The sequence below is a fragment of the Pyrus communis genome, chromosome 11 (assembly GCF_041283825.1).
Source record: "Pyrus communis isolate YQ-2024b chromosome 11, ASM4128382v1, whole genome shotgun sequence".
Lineage (NCBI taxonomy): Eukaryota > Viridiplantae > Streptophyta > Magnoliopsida > Rosales > Rosaceae > Pyrus > Pyrus communis.
The window spans coordinates 31,975,319-31,995,459 of record NC_142575.1 but is presented as its reverse complement, the minus strand read 5'-3'; the positions used below and the strand labels follow the sequence as shown (position 1 = coordinate 31,995,459).

Below are 20,141 nucleotides of genomic sequence, written 5' to 3'. Positions count from 1 at the left end.
AGAACATTTTAAAGATATTCGGCCCAAGAAATCGCTTTTGGACCTTGCGTTTGTAGGGCAGATCATCTGTACAAAAGTAGCATTACAATTAGTTTGTTTGTGTTGTTAAAGAACCCTGCAAATTTGTAATTAACAAAACTAATACCAGACAAATCCTGATTACAAATCCAATTGACGAAGTTGAAGTATGATGGCTGACTACAACTCTAAAATATATCCTCCTCCTCATCTCCTTAAATTTCTTTCCAGTTGTTTAAATTTTTCGATGTCCAAATCAAAACCCTAATTTGTTTTTGTTTATTCAAACATCGTTTTCATTACACAAAATATAATACATGTATATTATGCCTTGACCGTCTTTTGTGTTGGTTTTATCCATGGGGCTCCTTTGCTTATGTCAATTAGCAACTCATGAGTCACTAATCTTATATTTTTATGAAATTCAATTAGCACCCTAATGCTGCTTTGGTCGTCGAAAATTCGGTTTTTATCATAAGATAATCGAGGAAAACATGGAAGAATGGGTGGTGATATTGGGATCCCGTTGTCATTACGTTGTTGTGTTGATGTTAGCTTCCTCTGTTGCATCGACCTTCCTCGATGATTACTAAGCAATCTCTTTGTTACCATTTGGAATGATTAGTGATTTGTGATAAAAGAAATGGAATCTGGACTCTTAAGAGTTTTGAAATTATTGACCACGTATTTAGACGCTAATTTGAACCATGTTTGATATTCTAGCTTCTGTCTTCTTGTTGTTTTCCATGTTATAGCCTACATGCTTGTTTTTTTTCCCATTAAGCTTCTGAAAAGCTTAAGGATAAACTGCATGCCCACATTTATTTAATTTATGTGCATATATATGAACTCGTTTGGAAGTACTTTAAAATGGCTGAAAACATTTTAGGTGAAAATATTTTTAGAACCAATTCTTGGTAAAAACGCAAGTGATGCTTCTTTCATGAAGCACTTCAAGTGCTTTTGGCCCCAAAACATTTTCACTAAAAGCGTTGTCATTTTTAAAAGCACTTCCAAACAAACCTTATATTATAATTTGGGTCATAAATTAAGATTTTATTTTAATTTATTCCTTTTCAACAGACAACTTATATATAGTGAAGATATAGATTAATTAGATCGATTCTCATGTAAGTTATGGGTAATTGGGATATTTACATAAACCAAGCTATAGTAAAATCAATTGTTCGCATGCACGAATCGTTCAGAATCACTGATTTGATGTGGTAACGAGTAATCAACTAACACTAGAAGTTCTCTATCATGCACTATAAAACTTTCAGATATATATATATATATATATATATATATTAATCAATAATATTTGCTAACCAACAATAATCACATCAAGATTGCTGATATTAATAAATTATTGGTAGGAAATTAAAATTTTACTTGTATTTTTACAAATGATTGGTTTTAAAAATATTTTCTCTAAAAATTCTTTCGATCATTTTAAAGTACTTCTGAACAAGCTCGAAAATTAAAAGTCAGACGTCACCTCTACGCACATGTAGGTCATATTTAATTAGCTTTGATGTAGATTAATTTGGCTGGACATAATAGAATGGAATGAATATAATTGTGCCTAGTGCTCTTCTTCATGACTAATTATCTTAAGCTCTTAGCTAATGTCGTTGCTCATTCACTTTGAACTTGACCTTGAAAACAAAGCAGCAACATCTATTATATATATCATGAATTAATTTGTCAATAAATCCTTTAAATACAACAAATATGGACTTGTTTGGTTCTCTTCGATCGTTTGGAAGTAATAAGGACAAATCGGGTTCGGCAGCTCTCAACTAGTTAATGTGACTAAGCTTAAATTATTTGTGAAATTTTTGTTTAAACTACTTTAGGGTTTATAATTACTTACGTAGGTTTGAATTAAACTAATTCATTTCAACAGGATGCATGGTAAAATACAAGGGCATCTAGTCAGGAAGGTTTGTTATGGAAGAACGATAGATAGAGATATAAAAGTTGAATTATATAGCTTGGAAAAGTATGCATTTTTACTTTGAACTTAAGAAAAACTTAAGAAATGAAACGATGCTTTCAGTAGCCATATTTCTTCCTATCTAAACTATACTACATATGTGGACCCTAAAGCTACAGAGAATGGCCATTAGGTAATTAAGTAAGTTTGATTAGGACATTGCCTAGATCATTAATGAAAATAAAATATATATCAATTCCTAAGTTAAATTCAGTGAATGATAATCATATCTTTTTAATATACTTAAAATAAGCAATTAATATGATTACTCAAAGCTACATATTAGGAAGAGAGGAAGTAGGATTCTCTCCCCTCTTTTTTTCTCTCCCCTTCCCTCTCCTCCAATCACGGTTAAACCACGTCAACATCTTATATTAATTTTTTATAAAAAGAGAAAGACAAAATAGAGAATGTGAGAGGAGGGGATGGAAGGGGATTGAAAAAGGAGGGGAGAGAATCCTAGTCCGGAAGAGGTGAAAGAGGAGGGGATGGAAGGGGATGAGAAGAGGAGGGGAAAGAATCATAGTCCGGAAGAGAGATGATGGTTTGAATCCGAAATGTACTTTGGAGAAATTTTTTTGTACATGAAACACTATTACGTGGTATTATTGTTCCACTCAAATTATGACACATGTATTTATTTTATTAATATACCCTAGAAGTGAAACATCAACCTTCCCCATGCATAACATAACACAAAATAATACACCACGAACAAGTGTTCCTGGTACCTGTAACCCTTTTATGCGTCAAGTTTAAGTAAGCTTCTACACTTCTGTTCACCAACCAAAATCCAATTATTATTTCTCTCTTAAAATAATGATTTGTTTATAAATTTAGGCCCTATGTTGAATTTTTTTTTCTTGACTTTAAGCGACTTTAATTTGTTTATAAATTTGTTCTAGAAGTGAGCATACCTCGATAACTATACAAGAAAGTGATGAGAATGTGTTTGTGTATATATAAATAAATAAATATATATAGTTAGGGAAATATTTTCTTTAATGGTTTTTTTTCTTTAACAAATGATTATTTACACTAATTCATCTAAATTATAAAAAAGGGAATTCGAACTTAAGTGCAAATGTGAAAGCACTCTGCTCTAACTAAGAGTTCGTTTGGATGTGTTTTTAAAATGACTGAAAGCACTTTTGGTGAAAATGTTTTTAGAACCAATCTTTATTAAAGATGCAAGTTGACACACCCCGATCAAGATCAGGGCGTGCTGGCCGTCACACGGAGGTGACGTAACCATGTGCACGTGCGGAAGCTAATAAAATATTAATATAAAAAGTACGAATAATTAAAAACTAGCATACAAAGTACTAAGATCAAGTGCTAGCGTAAGTGAGACGCTAAGTTCAGAGCGATAAGTCTACAGCAGTCCAAAAGAAAATAATGCGACCACAGTACACCCGACGGTGACCCTACAATGGTGAGTGTCTGTCAGAAATGCCGGAAAAGCCCTCTGGGAAACCACCGAATCTGCTAGACCACTAGAACCTGGAGGGGCGCAAAACAAAAGCGTGAGTGGGCAAAAACAAAGCTTTTCGAAAACCATTTAGTAAAATACATTCTAACCCCTCGCCGTAAAACCTATATACTTCCCAGAAAATAAATATATGTATAGTATATATGCCAAACATGCTCAATAATATGCCATGTCGAAACCTCATAATGATATGCAAGTGCTCAGGTATAATCATATCAATATCATGTAATCTGGCAGCCGGAGTCACCTAACGTGACCTGTACGGCTGCATCTAGAGCTCAAATCTCAAACTCAATAACTGAACCTGCCCACGAGTCGGAACCACCTAAAGTGGTCTGTACGACAGGCCTGGGTGTAACATATATATACGCTCTAGTGCTACGATCACGTGAAGGCTGGGCGAATAATCGCGGGTCACCTACGAGTCGGAACCACCTAAAGTGGTATGTACGACAAGACTGTGCACCTAACTTGGATCCAAGCTGAGCGTGTGGTGCGGGAGGTGAACATCACGTGAAGGACTGTGCCCTACTCTGGGCGGGAGCACTAACACCGGGGGTGCAGGTTATGAGATCTCTAAGTATCTCAAACCACTACTGAAACATAAACGCGAATAACACTTACCTGTGCGTCCACAGCACCCAATATGCATATGTATATATATGCAACTAATAATGTACTCACAATGCACAACCAACGATAATGTAATGCATGGCATATAACTAATAAACATTTAAATCAATTCTGGGAAAATATAGTATATAGGTATATACGGAAAACCAAAAGCCCACTCACTGGTATGTGGAAGGGTCGTAGCCCCCCTGCCTCGAGTGACCATGCTCATCCTCGGGATACGTATCACCTATATGCGAAATAACTATAGAAACTTAATTTTAAAGCACATAGCCAACTTCTCGTAATAACTTCTCATACATTGCTCAAATTGGACAAATGAATATACCAACTTGACCTACTCAACCTTAGGAACATCCCCATATTTTTAGAAAAATTTTCCACCGCCGTACGCGCCCCCACGCGCCGGCCACGTGCAGGCACGTGCCTGGCATGCTGACGGCGTCAACTGACGCCGTTAGGAATATTCCATCAGTTTTGACAGATTCCGTTAACGGCGTCAGGAATATTCCGTCAGACTTGACGGAATATTCCGTCTCCTTCTCCGGCGAACCTCCGGCGCCGTCGCCGGCGCCGGAAAATCGCGAAACCTGCAAACCGTGTTTTTTCTCTTGTTTTTCAACCATTTTTCACGATTCTTGCACCAAAATGAAGCCCTAGACTAGTAGAACACGTCCACACAATTTTTAAGGGCTAAAAACTACTAGATCATACCTGTCACCAAGCTTCAAATCCGGCCAACTTCAAAAACTACGATTCCGACGTCAAAACTCTTCCAACGAAGCACTCCGAGGCTCCTTGGGACCTCACCAAGTCACCTAAGACCTTCAAAATCCCAAAAACGTGCTAAATTATTTTTGCATGAATAGTACTCAAATCGGACCTTGTGAAATCGACGTGAAAACGTCGGAGTTCTTACCTGAAAATGGTACGATCGTGCTCCTCTCAACCTCACGAGCTCGAATATGGGTTTAGTTCCCTCGATCTGCAAAGATTTGATGGGTTCTTGGTGTGTCCGTACGTATGTGTTTGAAAGGGAAAGGAAAGGGAGCACGGGAGAGAGACAGGGAAAGGAACAGAGAGAAGTGGAGTCTGTGGGAGTGTGTGTATGGTTCCAAACATGCCAACAAGGCTCACAACGACGATTAAACGTAAAAGAAACGGACTAGGGGTAAAAGTGTCATTTCACACGCACGTTTTATATAATTTCGGGACGGGATGTCACACAAGTAATTCCTGAAAAAACACTTAAAATGCTTTTTGGAATAAACACATAACTGGTGCTTCTTGCATAAAGCACTTTAAGTGCTTTTGCAACTCAAAAACATTTTCTCTAAAAACGCTTTTAGTTATTTTAAAAGTACAACCAAACGAGCCCTAATTTAGCTAAACCGAGCATAACTAATTGGAGTTTTTCTTTTCATTGAATAAGAGGGGATAAAAGAAAGATATTAATTCACGATAATAAATTAACTTTTTTGTTTTTGGGACAAAAAATAATAAATTAACTATCTAATTAATTCATTGGTCACATGTGAACTATAAAAAGAAAAACAAAAGGAATACAAGGTATATATAGCTAGCAAGGTTAGGGTTGTATTTACCCAACAAGTCAAGGGTATTTGGTAATTAAATTAAGTATTTCAATAATGTTTCTTGTGAGCACTATATATAATTATGTAAGGCCAAAGAAGACCAGGTTCCAAGATTAAGTCTAATTGCACAAAAGTTGCTTCTCCTCCTCTGACCAGTGTCACCAGAAAAGAAGGAGCTGAGTTCCCTGCTTTTGTCTTCCTCTACCAAAAGCAAACTCCTGGATTTCTGTTCACCAAAAACAAGTCTCTAGTACTCTAGTCCTTCTGGCAACATAGAAAATCTGAGCTGAGTGTAGAAAAAGGACAGGCTAATTATAACTGTATAATTATCTCAACCTTTATTGTCTGTCAAAAATGTCAAATATTACAGGTGATGTTGAAGAAGGAAGCTTCTCCTCAGGGAATAATACTGGAGAATTAGAAGTTCGTCAAGACCAAAAGCAGCAAGAAAACCACTTGCATCGCTCCAGCTCTGGCGGTGCTTCCGGTGCCCAAAGCAACAGTAATGGCTCTGTCACTCATCAGCAGCCGCCACCACTTAAGAAGAAAAGAAATCTTCCAGGAACTCCAGGCAAATAATCTTTAATTAATATCAAGTAGTTTCTTGATTTGATTGGCATGTTTCACTATATATATATGTATATAACATACAACACAAGGCGCGGGGATTTGATTCATTTCAGAAGAACAAAACAAAAGGGCTTCTTTCCGGATCATGTCAGCTTATGTTGAGATTGATTCACTCGAGAATATTTACCAATATTTGGCGTCATGCCTGAGTCTTGTAATATTTCATTTCAACGATGTATATTGCTTTTTCTTCAAAAAAAAAAAAAAAAAAAAAAAAAAAGAAGTTCTAATTTGGGTTATCTTGCGAAAGAATCTAAACCTTATGAAGAATTGTTGACAATAATATATAACTGTTTGCTTGATTTCAATTTTTTGTTGGCCACAAGTGTATATGCTGACATAATTAACCAGTGTTGCTAATTATACTTATATTTATGCTACTTAGTTAATTATGTTCTAAAAGTTTTGTATTTGTGTGATCAGATCCTAGCGCAGAAGTTATTGCACTATCACCAACAACCCTAATGGCAACGAACCGATTTGTGTGTGAGATCTGCAACAAAGGGTTTCAAAGGGATCAAAACCTTCAGCTGCATCGTCGAGGCCATAACCTTCCATGGAAGCTCCGGCAAAGAACCACCACTGAGGTTAGGAAAAGGGTCTACATATGTCCCGAGCCGACGTGTGTTCACCACAACCCAGCTCGGGCGCTAGGAGATCTCACCGGCATTAAGAAGCACTTCAGCCGGAAACATGGGGAGAAAAAATGGAAATGTGACAAGTGCTCCAAGAAATATGCAGTGCAGTCGGATTGGAAGGCGCATCAGAAGACCTGCGGCACTAGGGAATACAAATGTGACTGTGGAACCATCTTTTCCAGGTTCGTTAATTAACTTATGATCATGAATAGTTTAATTTTGTTAATTGAATATTGCATCATACATATTATCGATCAAGATTGGGATCACCAAAAACTACTTCATGTATAGATGGTTGTTTAATCTATTAAGAATTAGCTCCCATATGTGTATTTTTATACTAACTTACCAAGCAATAATCTTCACTAAATTAATCTATATTACAAGTAGAATTCAGACTTGCGCGCAGAGTATGAAGTACACAACTCTAACCAATTAACTACATTATTATTATTCCACGAGCTAGTTATAATTTCTACAACATTTTTCTTACAAGCATTAATTGTCACAAAATTATATGTAAAATGACTTTTAAATTTTTAATGTACCATAACTGTTGTGCTTGAGCCCTCCAAATGCAAAAATATACATTTAGGAAAGAAATGGCCGACCAATTGAAATAATAGTTACATTTGTCGATCTCTTTTTGGAACCTTTCTATTTTATGTCACAAAATGATCTCGCCCTTCCAACATTGTTTAGAAGCAATAACATTAACACACTTGTTGACACGATTTTTAATATAAATGAAGTACACGCAATAATAGAATCTATTTATATTAACTTATGCCTATTTTGTATGTCCAAATAATTTATTGCAATTTAAATAAGATAACTACATGCACATTCTTCCACAGAATTTTATGTAATCAACAATATCAATACAAATTTTGTACTTTTGCATGTAAACGTGCAGGAGGGATAGCTTCATCACCCACAGAGCTTTTTGTGACGCATTGGCAGAAGAAAACAATAAAGTAAACCAAATGCCTATGCCACTTGATCAGCTCATACCATCAATGGCCATGAACACCAGCACCTCCACCATTGGAGGAGGAGTCGTCTCCGAATTCCTCAATTACGATATTAACCCCAACAAAAACAAGCTTCCTGAAGATCTGGTCCCAATGCCATTCAAATCCATGAACATGAACATGAACATTCCAGGTGGTGGTGGAGGACCAGGCATGTTCTCAAGCACCACCGGTTCGCTCTTTGGCGGGCCAAGAAGCGTGTCTTCCACCTCGGCCTCCAGCCTTCAGCTAAGTTCCAACAACAACAACAGCTCATCAGGGTTCAATTACCTTCACAACCAAGAAATCAAAAACGGAGGCAGCAGCCTAAGTAGTATTACTGGGGCTGCTCAAATGTCAGCCACCGCCTTGCTTCAAAAAGCCGCCCAAATGGGAGCCTCGGCAAGCAACTCTACGATCAACTCGCCGATGATGCAGAAGAGCTTTGTTAGCAGCATGGCAGGTCCTGATCACGGACACCTCTCTAGCCCGAATTCCCTTCTAAACAATAATATTCGACCCCCACCATCGTATGATCATCAGCCTCACCACTTCCAACAACAACCTCAAGCGTCTGATCCTCTATCATATAATTCACACAACATGATAGGAGGATTCACTAACCAGCTCATGCAAAAGGGCCCACAAGAAATGTCACAGCTTTTTGATCATCACTCCAACAACTCAGCCGCTAGCTCGGCAATGACAGACATGGGACTCTTCAGCCAAGTCTTTATGGGGATCGATGACAATCCCCACCAGCACCATCAGAGCCACCAGGCATTGTTGAAGAATTTCGAACAAGACCATCAGGACATAAATAGCCCTAACAACAATTCTAGTAGTAGTATTTCTATGCATCGAATGAACAGCGCGCTGGGGCCTTCAACGACGCTCGATCTCCTGGGTATCGGAGGGTCGAGGCCACCACCAAACTTGCATGAGCAGCAGCACCATCACCACAACCAGCAACAAAGGTTGGACTTGGAGGCAATGAGTCAGCACAGATTGCCGGCAATGATGAACACTTTTCAGCAGCAGCAACAACGCTTGCATGGAGATTCGGCTATGGAAAAACAGATTTGGGATGTTTGAGAAAAGATACTCATGTTCCTTGTAATATCTACATGTACGATGTATCCATTACTTGCAGAAGAAGGAGAAGAAGAGGCAGCGAGAAGAAGCAAACTAGGGTTTGTTTTGTTCGCTGACACGTTTGAGATTTGGGCCATTTTGGGCCCTGATTTCAGGTCCACCTTCTTTATGTATAGTCAAATTTGGGACTTTTTTCTTTCTGCCCAAGTCACTTTTTATATACTGACCCAATGAGATGATAGAAGCTCTGGGTATATTTGCCGAAGGATAATGCCATTCACACTTATTTTTACTTTTTACACATCTTTTTCACTTTCGACTGTCAAAACAGATGAGTTGAACAAGATATATGGCTAAATTAACAAAGGTGTACGGAAAATAAAAATGGGTGTGAAAATAGTACTATCCTTGCTCAATTCAGAAAATCCCATGGGTATTTTTCCTTTCATGAATCAATAAAAAACTTGAATGTGACTTTGCTTGCCCTTTGGAATGAACGTTCAATGTTTACATCAATGCCTTCAACCAAGAAAAGGGAGGAAATATTTCAAAGGTAGTTAAAAATCATCACGCATTATATCAGTGTTATAATATGAATGAACGTTATTTTTTAGGAAAACTAATGAAAATGGTTTGAAAACTTTGAGTTTTAATTAAAATGACAAAAATGTGTTGTAAGTGAATCACATGAGTGACTTTTTAGAGTAAAAATATCACTTTCGTTAAAAGTGAACAGTACCAAAAGTGTTTCGTTAAAACTTCATTTTTAAAGTATAATATGAATGATTCAAGATTAGAAACAAATTGCGTTGTCCAACTGGAATATGAGTGAATTGGTTTGTCAATCATAAATCATTGTGTAGGCCTCTTAACTACAATTGGACTTGGAAACAAATGAATAGTAGCCCATTTCTACTTTTAGATCGGTAACGTACATTGCTCAATGGGCCTTATTGGGCTGAAAGTATTGGGGGTAATTTCATAATTCAGTAGAGAAAGCTGCTCGGCCCATAAGACGGCTAGACACTTGAACCCTAATCGGAATCGCGCTTCTATATATTCAGAGCTCAGAGCCTCCCTCGTCACAGCAATCTCTGTCTCGCCGTCTCTCTCTCATCGCTCTCTCTTTCTCTCTCTAGAATTAGGGTTTGCTCGCTCTTTCTCTCTCTAGAATTAGGGTTTTGCTTTGTGCGATTTGTTTGAGGCAGTGATGATGAAAATCTACCTATTTTCTGAGGGATTAAATTCCCAAGTGTGATTACAAAAATTACCAATGGATCCTTCTGAGCCTCCCAACTCTCTTCTTCATCATTAATTTTTTCTTCTTCTTTTTTTTTTTCATTTTTATTTTGTTTTTATTTTCTCTGTTTAATTAAGAACCGTTGATGTGATGATATGTTTCTCGGAATTTCCACCGTGTCGACTAAAGTACAGACTACAATTATCTGATCAACGGTTCTCACTTTTCTGTCCATTTTTTATTTGGTTTATAATTCTTTTTCCTAATTTTCAACCTTAACCCAGAAAAAAAAAATTTCAAAAAAACCCAAATTTCTTTGGCCTAATTGTTTAATTGTCTTGAATTTATGACAAAATTCAGTTCTTGTGATTGGAAAAGGATCCTCGCTGGATCCTTTTTGTGGGGATTCGGAGAACAAGCAATCACGGTTATTCATTATATATTGTGCGTTTAGAAATTATTTTAAATTTAAAATTTAAAATTGAATATAAATAGTTTCTGATGAAAATTCACCGCACACAATATACATTAAATGATCGTAATTGCTTGATCCTTTGGATTCTCACAAAAAAGATCCGGCGAAGATCATTTTCCCTTGTAGTTTTATGTAATCAATTTTAGCCATCCAATTTTTAGTGGGAATCCAACTTGTTTGTGACAGAAATTTAAACCGTGGACAAATTTAAGGATGATATAATCAATTTTAGCCAAATAACAAATATTAATGGAGCATCAAAATAATTACAATTTTCAATGTGCCACTGTAATGAATTCGTTTGCCTTGAACGGTTGAATTTTTTCCGAACAAATTGAATGGTTGAATTTGTATGGCTAGATTTTGATAGTCTGTAATTCAAAGACCGGGGCATTTCATATATTGGTTGAAAAATATTAAAAGTAAACCATCACAAAACAAATTGTAAAAATAAATAAAATTAGCACTTGTTAAATCACTAATATAATTTAACAACACATTTGTGATGTACATACACAAATTTTAATGTCACCATGAAGTTAAATGGATTGGTAACGATATATTTGTGAGATACGTATACACAAGCAGAAGAAATTTTTATTTTTTAAAGTGTTTGGAACATAGAATGGTATTTTTTTTTTTTACGTGTTCTTCTAATTGTATAATAACATGTGTTATACGATCCGTGTTCTTGAGACACTAAAAAATCTCTCCATAAGCTGAATGCCGTTGTGAATGAGAAGACAAAAGAGTTAAAGAGAAGGAAAAGGATCCTCGACGAATCCTTTTCTTGGGGATCCGACGAATCTCACGATTATAATTGTTCATCGTACATCATGTGGTCAGTATTCATTAGGTACTCTTTATATTTAATTTTAAACTTTAAATTTCAAATGATTTCTAACCGTACGATCTACGATGAACGAATATAATCAACAGATCCTCCGAATCAAAACAAAAAAAAGAATCCGGCAAGAATCCTTTTTCCAAAGTGAAAGACCCTAACCACACTAGAACAATCTATTGAAAAGAAATCAAGATTTACAGTTTATTTTTCTCTGGACAAGAAAGCCAATGCCTTGGGCCCAAAACCACAATTCAATTCAGATGGTCAACAAATCCAATCGTCAAATTAATAAATAAATAGGCCCAAGAATTTTTATGTTTGTTTTTAGAAAGTGAAAATTACAGAGAAAAAGGTTTGCCCAAATTTTAGAATATTTTTTCACCCTAATAAAATTGAAATTAATGATCAGTAGAGTGTTCTTATGAGCTTCTCAAATCTACGGTCAGTCACAATGGCTTTTACAAGCTCTCACTCGTTTCCAAAACTGAGACTCGAGAGCAGGGACTTTCGTGTCACATTATTCATCCATCGCGACGCTTAATCCACGAAAGGGCAAGAGAGAACAAGTCCGTTCTTAGACATATCCACTCTGGATTATAGGAACTCAGTCTCCTCCGCGGTTAGGCCATCTGTTCCCCTGCTGCCTAGTCTGACCGCGGTATCCTGCAGGATTCCTTCCCATTGACCTGTAATCCCGTCCCGGATTTGGTCTAGGTTCTGTTCCGTACATGAACCCGGGATTTCTACTCGGACTATCATCATCCGGACTCCGTGAATGGAAATCTTGGTTGCTGCCAACACGTTCATATCCTTCCCAAGAAGGACCTGACAAGTGAGGCTGCAAATGTCCCCCATGCGATGCGTTATACTGGTTTTGGTTCTCTAAGTAATGGTAATTTGAAGTCAAATCCTGCCTGGCTCTCCACGACTCGGACGGAGGGACCGCTTTTCCCATCGGCGGTTTAGGCGAGTACGTAGGAGTAGAAAAACGACGTTGTTGTTGTTGTTGTTGCAATGGCTGCGGCTGTCTTTGTTGCCTTGCCATAGTCGAAAACAAGGGCTGCTGCATTTCTGCTAGATTATATGAGTTAGACAGAGGTGCTCGTTCGACATTGCTCGTGCTCTCACCCCAAACTGAAGGCACAGCTGTGTTGGATAAGTTGTGAAAGTGCGTGTTCTTCGTCATAGAAGTCATCTCCGAGGCCGGTGTTTGCATAGGATAATAATCCGGTGAGTATGAAGGTACCGCTGGCTGCGGAGTTGATAGCCGTTGGGGCGGAATAATGCGATGAGCAGATGAAACCTGTGGCATCTGTTGGGGAAATGCATTCCTTCCAGCATCTCCTTTCCATCCACTCTGCGAAAACCGCAGAGAAACAATCAGTTTAACTTGCAGATAATTATACTGAACATGTATGATTACATCAAGAAATTAAAGTTTCAATATTTAAATTCACAGAATTTTCTCAAATTTTCCTTTTTCTGTAATATTACACAATATGTGGCCCTAACAAGGTTTATAGCCAGGCCACCATCTATGGCCCATGCAGAGAATTCCCATCCCATCCATCTAAGGTGAACGGGGACGCCCCTGTGATGATATGTCAAGCCAATAATGCATTGCCATGTGGGAAAGTTATAAAACGTTTAGCCTGTCGTTGATTTGCAATACCGCTCACAATGACATCCCGAAGTATAGGTAAATTTATCTCCGTCCACAGGAATATCAACCACCATTCACTATTTGCCACTTGTTTCATCGATGGTGACTCCTAACCAGATTCGAGATAACAAGACCTACAGTTCAATACCACCAATGGAGGTTCAACTTTTACCAAAAACTCATATGGGCCTCCTAAATTATCAATTGTGCTTCTATTTGCTTGGCTTTCAGGATTCTAGAGCGGGAGAGGCTAGAGTGCAGTGCATGGTAAATTTTTTCTACTAGTAGTCTAAAACTGCAACAGTGAATACAATCTCTGGCAAAAGTTGCAAAATGAGCCCGAGTAACGCACCGTTCCAGGGTTGCTCGAAGGTGTCGGAGATGGAAGAGAAACCTCGACCCTCTCCTCCATTTTTCTACCTAAACCATTTACACTACCGGCAACACCAGCCCCACCAGACTTAATCATATCCAGCAGTTTTACTGTATCCTTGCTCGACAAGTTAGCAGCCTGGCCGGAAGTCAAAGCAAACACCAGTTCTGGATTTTTTAGCAGTACTGCAAGCAGTTCTAGATCCGGTTCAGCTGCGCTTGCTTTGTTAATTTGAGATAAGGCCGTTGGCAAGGAAGCGACACTGTTTGCTCCCTGAGAAGGAACGACCATTGTTTCTGGATAATATTCTTCTCTAGGGAAAGTTTGTGTTTCAGTGGAATCGGCAACATCAGGCGGCTGTTCTATTGGTATTTCTGGTGTTAAAGAATCATCGTAGTCCATTTCAATGTCCCATGGTTCCTTCGGGTTAGACGGTGTCTCCTGAACTGTCCGGTAAATAGTTTCCTTCTCACGGCGGTTTCTGTTTCTCTGGACTTCAATTTCTTTGCCATTCTCACCACCACCAACACTCCACGAAGGATCGAGTTTTATTTCTGCAGAAAGGAAAGGAAACGGCATGAAAAAGTATCCAACTGCAGAAAATGTTTATTTCAGCACTTACAGAAGCCATCAACCAATCAAAAACTAAATAAAATAATAATGGGCGAATATAACAGTGTCCAGAATCTCTGTTTTTGCTTCCTCTGAACGATCAACGTCCATGTATCCGTTAATGCCTTCACGGCCAAGTTCATCAGTTATTTAGCCCGGTATCATGGGATATAACGCGCCTTATGCCTATCTCATTCCACACGTGATAGGTAGAAGACGGGTATATCCCCGTGCCAGGTAAGTCCCTCTCGTCCTTCTCAAGATGCATTTCATAGTGAAGCATGCAACCAGAGTTTCAATGCGAGCTCACGGAACTGTCAATTACCGGGTGCTGGCCATATGGGGGTGGTTCGTAATCAGTCATTCATTTGTTTTATCTTTTCAAGCTAATGAATTCAAAATTAATGATATTTCCATTCACTCGGCCTGCTTGGTAGAATTCCCACTTAAGTCACAGCACACATGTCGAGCGGACCTCATTCACATAGGAACCCATAAAATAATCATGACAAAACTAAACTTCATTAAAATTTCTTACAAGAAACAAAATGTCGTCAAATAAATCTTGTAGCACATTATTTTGGTAACGTGTGACAAAACGGCCCTCAGAATTATCAGTCCATAACAATAGAGGAGAAAGTAAGGAAAGGGAAATGAGGTATAATTCATTTCTGTCAACAAAACAAGCATTGACATTAATATACTCAGAAACCTTAACCGAGCGAGCCCACTTTTATCCGGCAAGGAACACCCACATGGGCACCAGTACACCCAGCTACTGTCACATGGAAGAAATGACATCCTCCATTCGTTTTCTCTATGCGGCAGGTATAATCTACCATATAATTGTGATGCCTGGACAGTAACATTCCCTACCAAAATGCAAAACATAAATGGTAACAGGACAAAGTCCAAGTGTCCAAGGGATTTTAAGAGCAACACTCAACTGCTATAAGGTTGAGTTAGAGCACCAATTTAGTAAGCGGGAGGTCTTGAGTTCAACTCTTATCAGTGAACAAAAAAGATATAAAAATAAATAAAGTTGAGCAAGGAAATTATTGGTCAATGAGAAGCTATTAACTCAAAAAATTAACTCTGTCTCTCCATGATATATGTTGGAAATACTGAAGGCACTCTCCCAACAAACTCTAAAAAACGAAGGCCTACTGCTTTCATACTTAACATTCCGAACAGAGAGTCAAAGGAACAAGAAAAGAGCCACTAAAAGCATATGTACCTGGAGGCATCTTCCATGGGATCTGGATTCTCCTGCACTTCTCTAATATGGGCTCCTTCAAATCCATAGACCGCTTTGGGGCAAGAGTAGTTTCGGGCATACTAGGAGTTTCCCTCTCTTTCAAAGGATATGTCGCAGGTATCTTGGGTTCCTCAATGTTATACCGAATTGGAACTTTGGGTACCACAGGCAAAATGCTTGCCTGAGAAGTTTTAAGTTTTTTCACACCTTCAGTCTTCAATTCTTTATTTTCATGGGATAAACCAGATTTCCCATACTTGCTCTGCATAAATTGTGCTCGCATTTTTGCTTTTTGGATATCATCAGCAGACATTGGGCGAGCTTGACTCACAGGTATTGTCCTTGTGGCCTGAACACTTCTCCCAGCAGATTTTTGGCCAGGTTGTTCCACCAACTGAACTTTTCTGCGCTCTCGAAATTCTGCCACTAGCTAAGGAAATAGGCTCCTTCACTCTCATATGTTTAAAAAATAAAGTTTTACACACTCTAATCATAAAACACTTTTTTAGGCCATCCACATAGAAACATAACAACGTAGAAATAAAACCTTTCATCGAAAAAAAGCCTACTTTTCTTAACTAATGATATAATTTTGTTCAAATAAGTAAATGTTACTCAAAAGTTCAATATACCACTTGGGAGAAAATTGTAAAAACCTATATTAAGGATACGAGATGAAGATACACCGAGGATGTTCTTCTTATTTGACTCATCTGATGATGCTGTCAATAACTTCAAGGGTTCTGAAGCATTTACTTTACTGAAAAAAAATGCATTCAAGATTAACACCACAAACACTATCTTACGAAAATGTATGTCAAAAGAAAGAAACATTCTTACCTGAAATTCTCTGCACTTTCAAATGGTATTCCAAGTAAGTCTTCCTGTAAAACATAAAATAAAATCTGTAAAAACCACGCACCTTAAATCAACTTGAACGAATTTTTAATTAAATCTACGAAGCACTTACAGAAATATCCATATTTGACTTCCACGATTCATCACCCATAACTTCATCGATACTGCAAGAAAATTATAGATTAGTAAAAACCGATTACCCAATTTTTCAGCGCATTGGCAGTGAGAATTGAGAAATGTACTTGCCTCTGCTTCAGAATTACTAACTCTTGTCCTGAATCACTAGATGTTTTAATGCCATTTGGTTTCTCCAAAGCTTGGTTTTTTGCTAATAACTTGCTCCACCTTGATAGCAAAACCCTTGCCCTATTTGATATGTCTGATCTTCAAATCAGATAAATGAGATTAAAAAATTTCATGGTTTATAAAAAATGACAGATACAACATATATAGATCACTTATTATACAAAAGAATTTTCCCCTAGAAATAAAACTAAGATGAATGAGAAGAAAAATGCTATTGTGTATGGTAAAGTATGGCTGAAGAACATATAGAGTTGCTTACTTACTACTAACCATAGTTTAGAGATATCAAAGCAATACGCATATTGAGAACCTTGTTTTGTTGAGTCAAGAACAAGTTTAACCACACAGAGATGAGCACGAAAGAACTTGAGAGAGACGGGGCAAGGTAGAGAGGTGATAAAGCACCAAAGAACTATCTGTAACAAATACACACCTGCTGTCCTGTAAAACCGCAGTCGATTAACACTTTGCAGTACGGCTGACATATGCAAAGGAAGTGCTTTATGTAGAGGCAAATGACAAAGAACCTGTGCAGCAGGTAATGTTAGAATTTTAAACAAGAATCATTAAATGCGGAAGATAGACTATTGACAAGATGGATTCCAATTCAATAAGTACCTTTAAGATAACAAGTAAAACATTTGTTTGTTCTTCGACAGCAGCTTGACTCAACCATGTTACTAAAATCATTACACCACCTTTAGTTAAAAACCTGCACGTATACAAGTGGACGTTTGGAACATGAAAAGAGACAAATTGTGTTGTACTATGAAACCTATAAAGTGATTTGTATTACCAACATAATACTGAAGAATTTTGTATCCGCAATATCCACTCCATCAGTTTCACTTGCCCAGAAAATGTTTCTTCCTTCCGCATCAGGTTGAAAATATCTTCAACAAAGCATTTATCTAAGTCGTCTAATCCAGAAGGAGCATCATCCTGTGTTGAGCATGATGGTGCGTCTTCAACATTCGAGGGACCAACAGAGTTCAAGGGAACTGGATCACTTGGTGTCAAAGAATCAGGGCCTGTTGAGACCCCATCCTGCAAATCTTTATGTTCACCGGATTTCAAGGCCTTTTCCCTTGACAACTGTACTAGTTTTCTAACTCTCGACCGTTGACTGTTAAAGAAATCACGAACCTGTCAATTAATGGAACATATGTAAGACACAATTAAAAAAATCACCATAAAAGGACCACACTGGGGAGAAAACGTGGATCAACCCAAAAATAGCCAGTTGTAAAGTGTAAGGCGGTATATCATTATCAGTTTAAACCACAATGGCGCGCATGGTAGGGATCATATGATGGCATAAACTAAATGCATTACAATAACATCTAAGGGAACAAGTAATTAAGAAGGAAAGCTGAATGAAAGGTAACCTGTGTGACTGTAATGCCGAATAGAGCATTGAGCTCCCGAGATTCCTTCTTACTAATTGCATCTTTAATCGAAAAAACAGATTGCATATACTTTATAGCCTTCGGATTTAGCAAATCCCTAGGTCTTTTTCCTGCAATTGGACCATCTAGTTAATATATAACAGATGATGGCCACAATGAACAAACACAAGAAAAGTATAAATATTTGTGAACAGTAAACTATAGCATCCAGATGGGTATATAGCATCTCACATAATGAAGCTGAATATGCAAATTAAACAAGATTAATCCCACAATTAGCAATAACAATCCCACTTCCAACATTTACCAATCTTAATTGAAAGAGCACCAGCCGCCTGCATATCACAAAACGAAAGACAAAATCATTAGAATTAGGGATAGTAATTTTCTTTAAATTTTCCTCCAATTTCGGAAACCAAACACGCAGAACGCAAATTCGAATACGAAGAAAACGCACCATCTCTTGGGAGAGAGGATTGACGCCGGTGAGTTTGCATTGGGTGCCGACGATTCTCTGGAGCTGATCGATCTGGCTGTGGAAAAGCTCCCTCTGCGAGTCCAAGAACTTCCCGAACGACTCCTGGGAGGTCCCAATCTCCATCTCTGCCGAGGGATCCTCCATTGCCGACCTCCAAGCTCGAGTTTCTGAAGCTAAATGCAGCCCATGAAGAATTCGAATTCAGCTATTAATCACTGGGAAGTTTGGGATAGAATTAGGGTTAGGCTTCGACAAGAGAAGAGGGGGGAGAGAGAGAGAGAGAGAGAGAGAGAGAGAGAGAGAAACAGGGTAGAAGCAGAGCAGGAAAGTAAACCCAAAACAATTGGCGCGTGTATCTTTCGGATCCGGTTCGTGGGTTTGGGCTTACTCTCCCGATTCGGTTTGCTTCTCGGCTCATTGTTATGTTTGTTTAATTGTTAGACTTGTAAGAGGAATTGAAATGTCTCTGTGAGTTTTTCGAATCTCGAAAAAGGTAGATAACCGTAACTTATCATCAGCTGTCCTTTTTTTTTTTTTTAAATGTAAAATGTTACATGTGCTAATTCGGGACACGACACGATTATACAATAAATTTGTCATCATTGTGACTTTTTAACACATTTGATTGCTTGGATTAAGATTTATTGTGGATTTCTGTGTCTGAAGTCCGCTTATTAAGAAATTCGGACAACTCACTTTCAATCTTATGCCCAATCAATCCCACTCACCCACTTCTAACAACCCAAAAGCTTGAACAATCTGAGTCGTTTTCTTTATCTTGAATGGTTTGTAAGCTCTGGACACAGAGATCCAAGTAGATCTGATTCCTAAATCTTATGTAAGCGAAAATCATCTTATCCATATCCGACCCATAAAATATGAAGTTGAATTTGACATGTTTGTGTGGTCCATACTGCTTTGCAACTTGGATTTGTATTATATTTGGTTTTCTCACATAAAATTAGGGTGGATCCAAGGATCAAACACATGAAAAAGAATCATATTATTAAATGGGTTAATCGTTATAATTTTCAAGTGTATGTTCATGATGAGAAACAATGACAAGTTTAGTAATAGTGTCTAAGTTAAGGTTTGTCATCAACGCGTGTGTCATATCCAGATTGATCCAAACCTGACACGTTTAGATAATAGATTCATCCATATATCATATATTTTACGTGGAGAGGTTTCTATTACACCCAATGCACAATTATAATGGTGTCATTGATTCAATGATTGCTTATCACGAGTTCGAAAACTAAACCAATTGATTGATTGATGCTTACCATGTGTTGTGTTTAGTTGTACAAGAGTATCTCTCATTCTCGTGCGGTCTAATTCCTTAGGTGATGATCAGTCAGTCAGCTCGAAAGTGAGTGCGTAGGCAGACGAATTTGGATCCTCTCCTCAGCCTAAGGAAATGATCCTCCTAACTAAGCAGTGTGGGCTGTTAGATTTTTATCCAACAACTATAATTAATATAACTTTAAAGGGATCCTCCTGCTC

The 20,141-nt window shown here is 37.8% G+C and overlaps 2 protein-coding genes and 2 non-coding genes across 11 annotated transcripts; 3 read left to right on the top strand and 1 right to left on the bottom strand.

Annotated features, from left to right (window-relative positions):
• The first annotated feature begins 6,094 nt into the window (after window positions 1-6,094).
• On the top strand, window positions 6,095-9,292 carry LOC137741790 (uncharacterized). Its single transcript, XM_088680616.1, has 3 exons — window positions 6,095-6,311; window positions 6,794-7,190; window positions 7,925-9,292. The coding sequence occupies exons 1-3, from the start codon at window positions 6,095-6,097 to the stop codon at window positions 9,114-9,116; spliced, it is 1,806 nt and encodes a 601-aa protein (XP_088536742.1). The 3' UTR covers window positions 9,117-9,292.
• A 1,022-nt stretch (window positions 9,293-10,314) lies between these two features.
• LOC137743961 (small nucleolar RNA R41) lies at window positions 10,315-10,411 on the top strand. The gene has a single exon (XR_011069566.1). It is a non-coding gene; the product is annotated as a small nucleolar RNA R41 (small nucleolar RNA).
• An 85-nt stretch (window positions 10,412-10,496) lies between these two features.
• On the top strand, window positions 10,497-10,571 carry LOC137743963 (small nucleolar RNA Z155). Its single transcript, XR_011069568.2, has one exon. It is a non-coding gene; the product is annotated as a small nucleolar RNA Z155 (small nucleolar RNA).
• A 1,368-nt stretch (window positions 10,572-11,939) lies between these two features.
• Window positions 11,940-18,985, bottom strand: LOC137742756 (homeobox protein LUMINIDEPENDENS). 8 transcript variants are annotated; one of them, XM_068482697.2, is made up of 13 exons: window positions 18,615-18,985; window positions 18,465-18,492; window positions 18,137-18,282; window positions 17,545-17,894; window positions 17,367-17,460; window positions 17,182-17,275; window positions 16,689-16,821; window positions 16,555-16,606; window positions 16,425-16,468; window positions 16,256-16,344; window positions 15,564-16,004; window positions 13,694-14,268; window positions 11,940-13,035 (listed from the first exon to the last, which is right to left on the bottom strand). In XM_068482697.2, exons 1-13 carry the CDS (start codon window positions 18,777-18,779, stop codon window positions 12,283-12,285), a joined length of 2,964 nt encoding a protein of 987 aa, XP_068338798.2. In that variant the 5' UTR covers window positions 18,780-18,985; the 3' UTR covers window positions 11,940-12,282. The 8 variants fall into 8 exon arrangements, with proteins under 8 accessions (XP_068338798.2, XP_068338799.2, XP_088535895.1 ...); XM_068482698.2 differs by having other exon boundaries at window positions 18,137-18,267; window positions 18,615-18,957; XM_088679769.1 differs by having other exon boundaries at window positions 18,389-18,492; window positions 18,615-18,946.
• Window positions 18,986-20,141: the final 1,156 nt, after the last annotated feature.

Excerpts from the sequence above, each read along its gene's own strand:
- LOC137741790 (XM_088680616.1), top strand. The coding sequence starts at position 6,095 with ATGTCAAATATTACAGGTGATGTTGAAGAAGGAAGCTTCTCCTCAGGG. Across the intron at positions 6,312-6,793 it reads AAATCTTCCAGGAACTCCAG|ATCCTAGCGCAGAAGTTATT; the intron begins GCAAATAATCTT and ends TTGTGTGATCAG. Across the intron at positions 7,191-7,924 it reads TGTGGAACCATCTTTTCCAG|GAGGGATAGCTTCATCACCC; the intron begins GTTCGTTAATTA and ends GTAAACGTGCAG.
- LOC137742756 (XM_068482697.2), bottom strand. The coding sequence starts at position 18,779 with ATGGAGGATCCCTCGGCAGAGATGGAGATTGGGACCTCCCAGGAGTCG. Across the intron at positions 17,461-17,544 it reads AATTCTTCAGTATTATGTTG|GTTTTTAACTAAAGGTGGTG; the intron begins GTAATACAAATC and ends GTATACGTGCAG. Across the intron at positions 16,005-16,255 it reads CCTCGGTGTATCTTCATCTC|AATTTCGAGAGCGCAGAAAA; the intron begins GTATCCTTAATA and ends AGCTAGTGGCAG.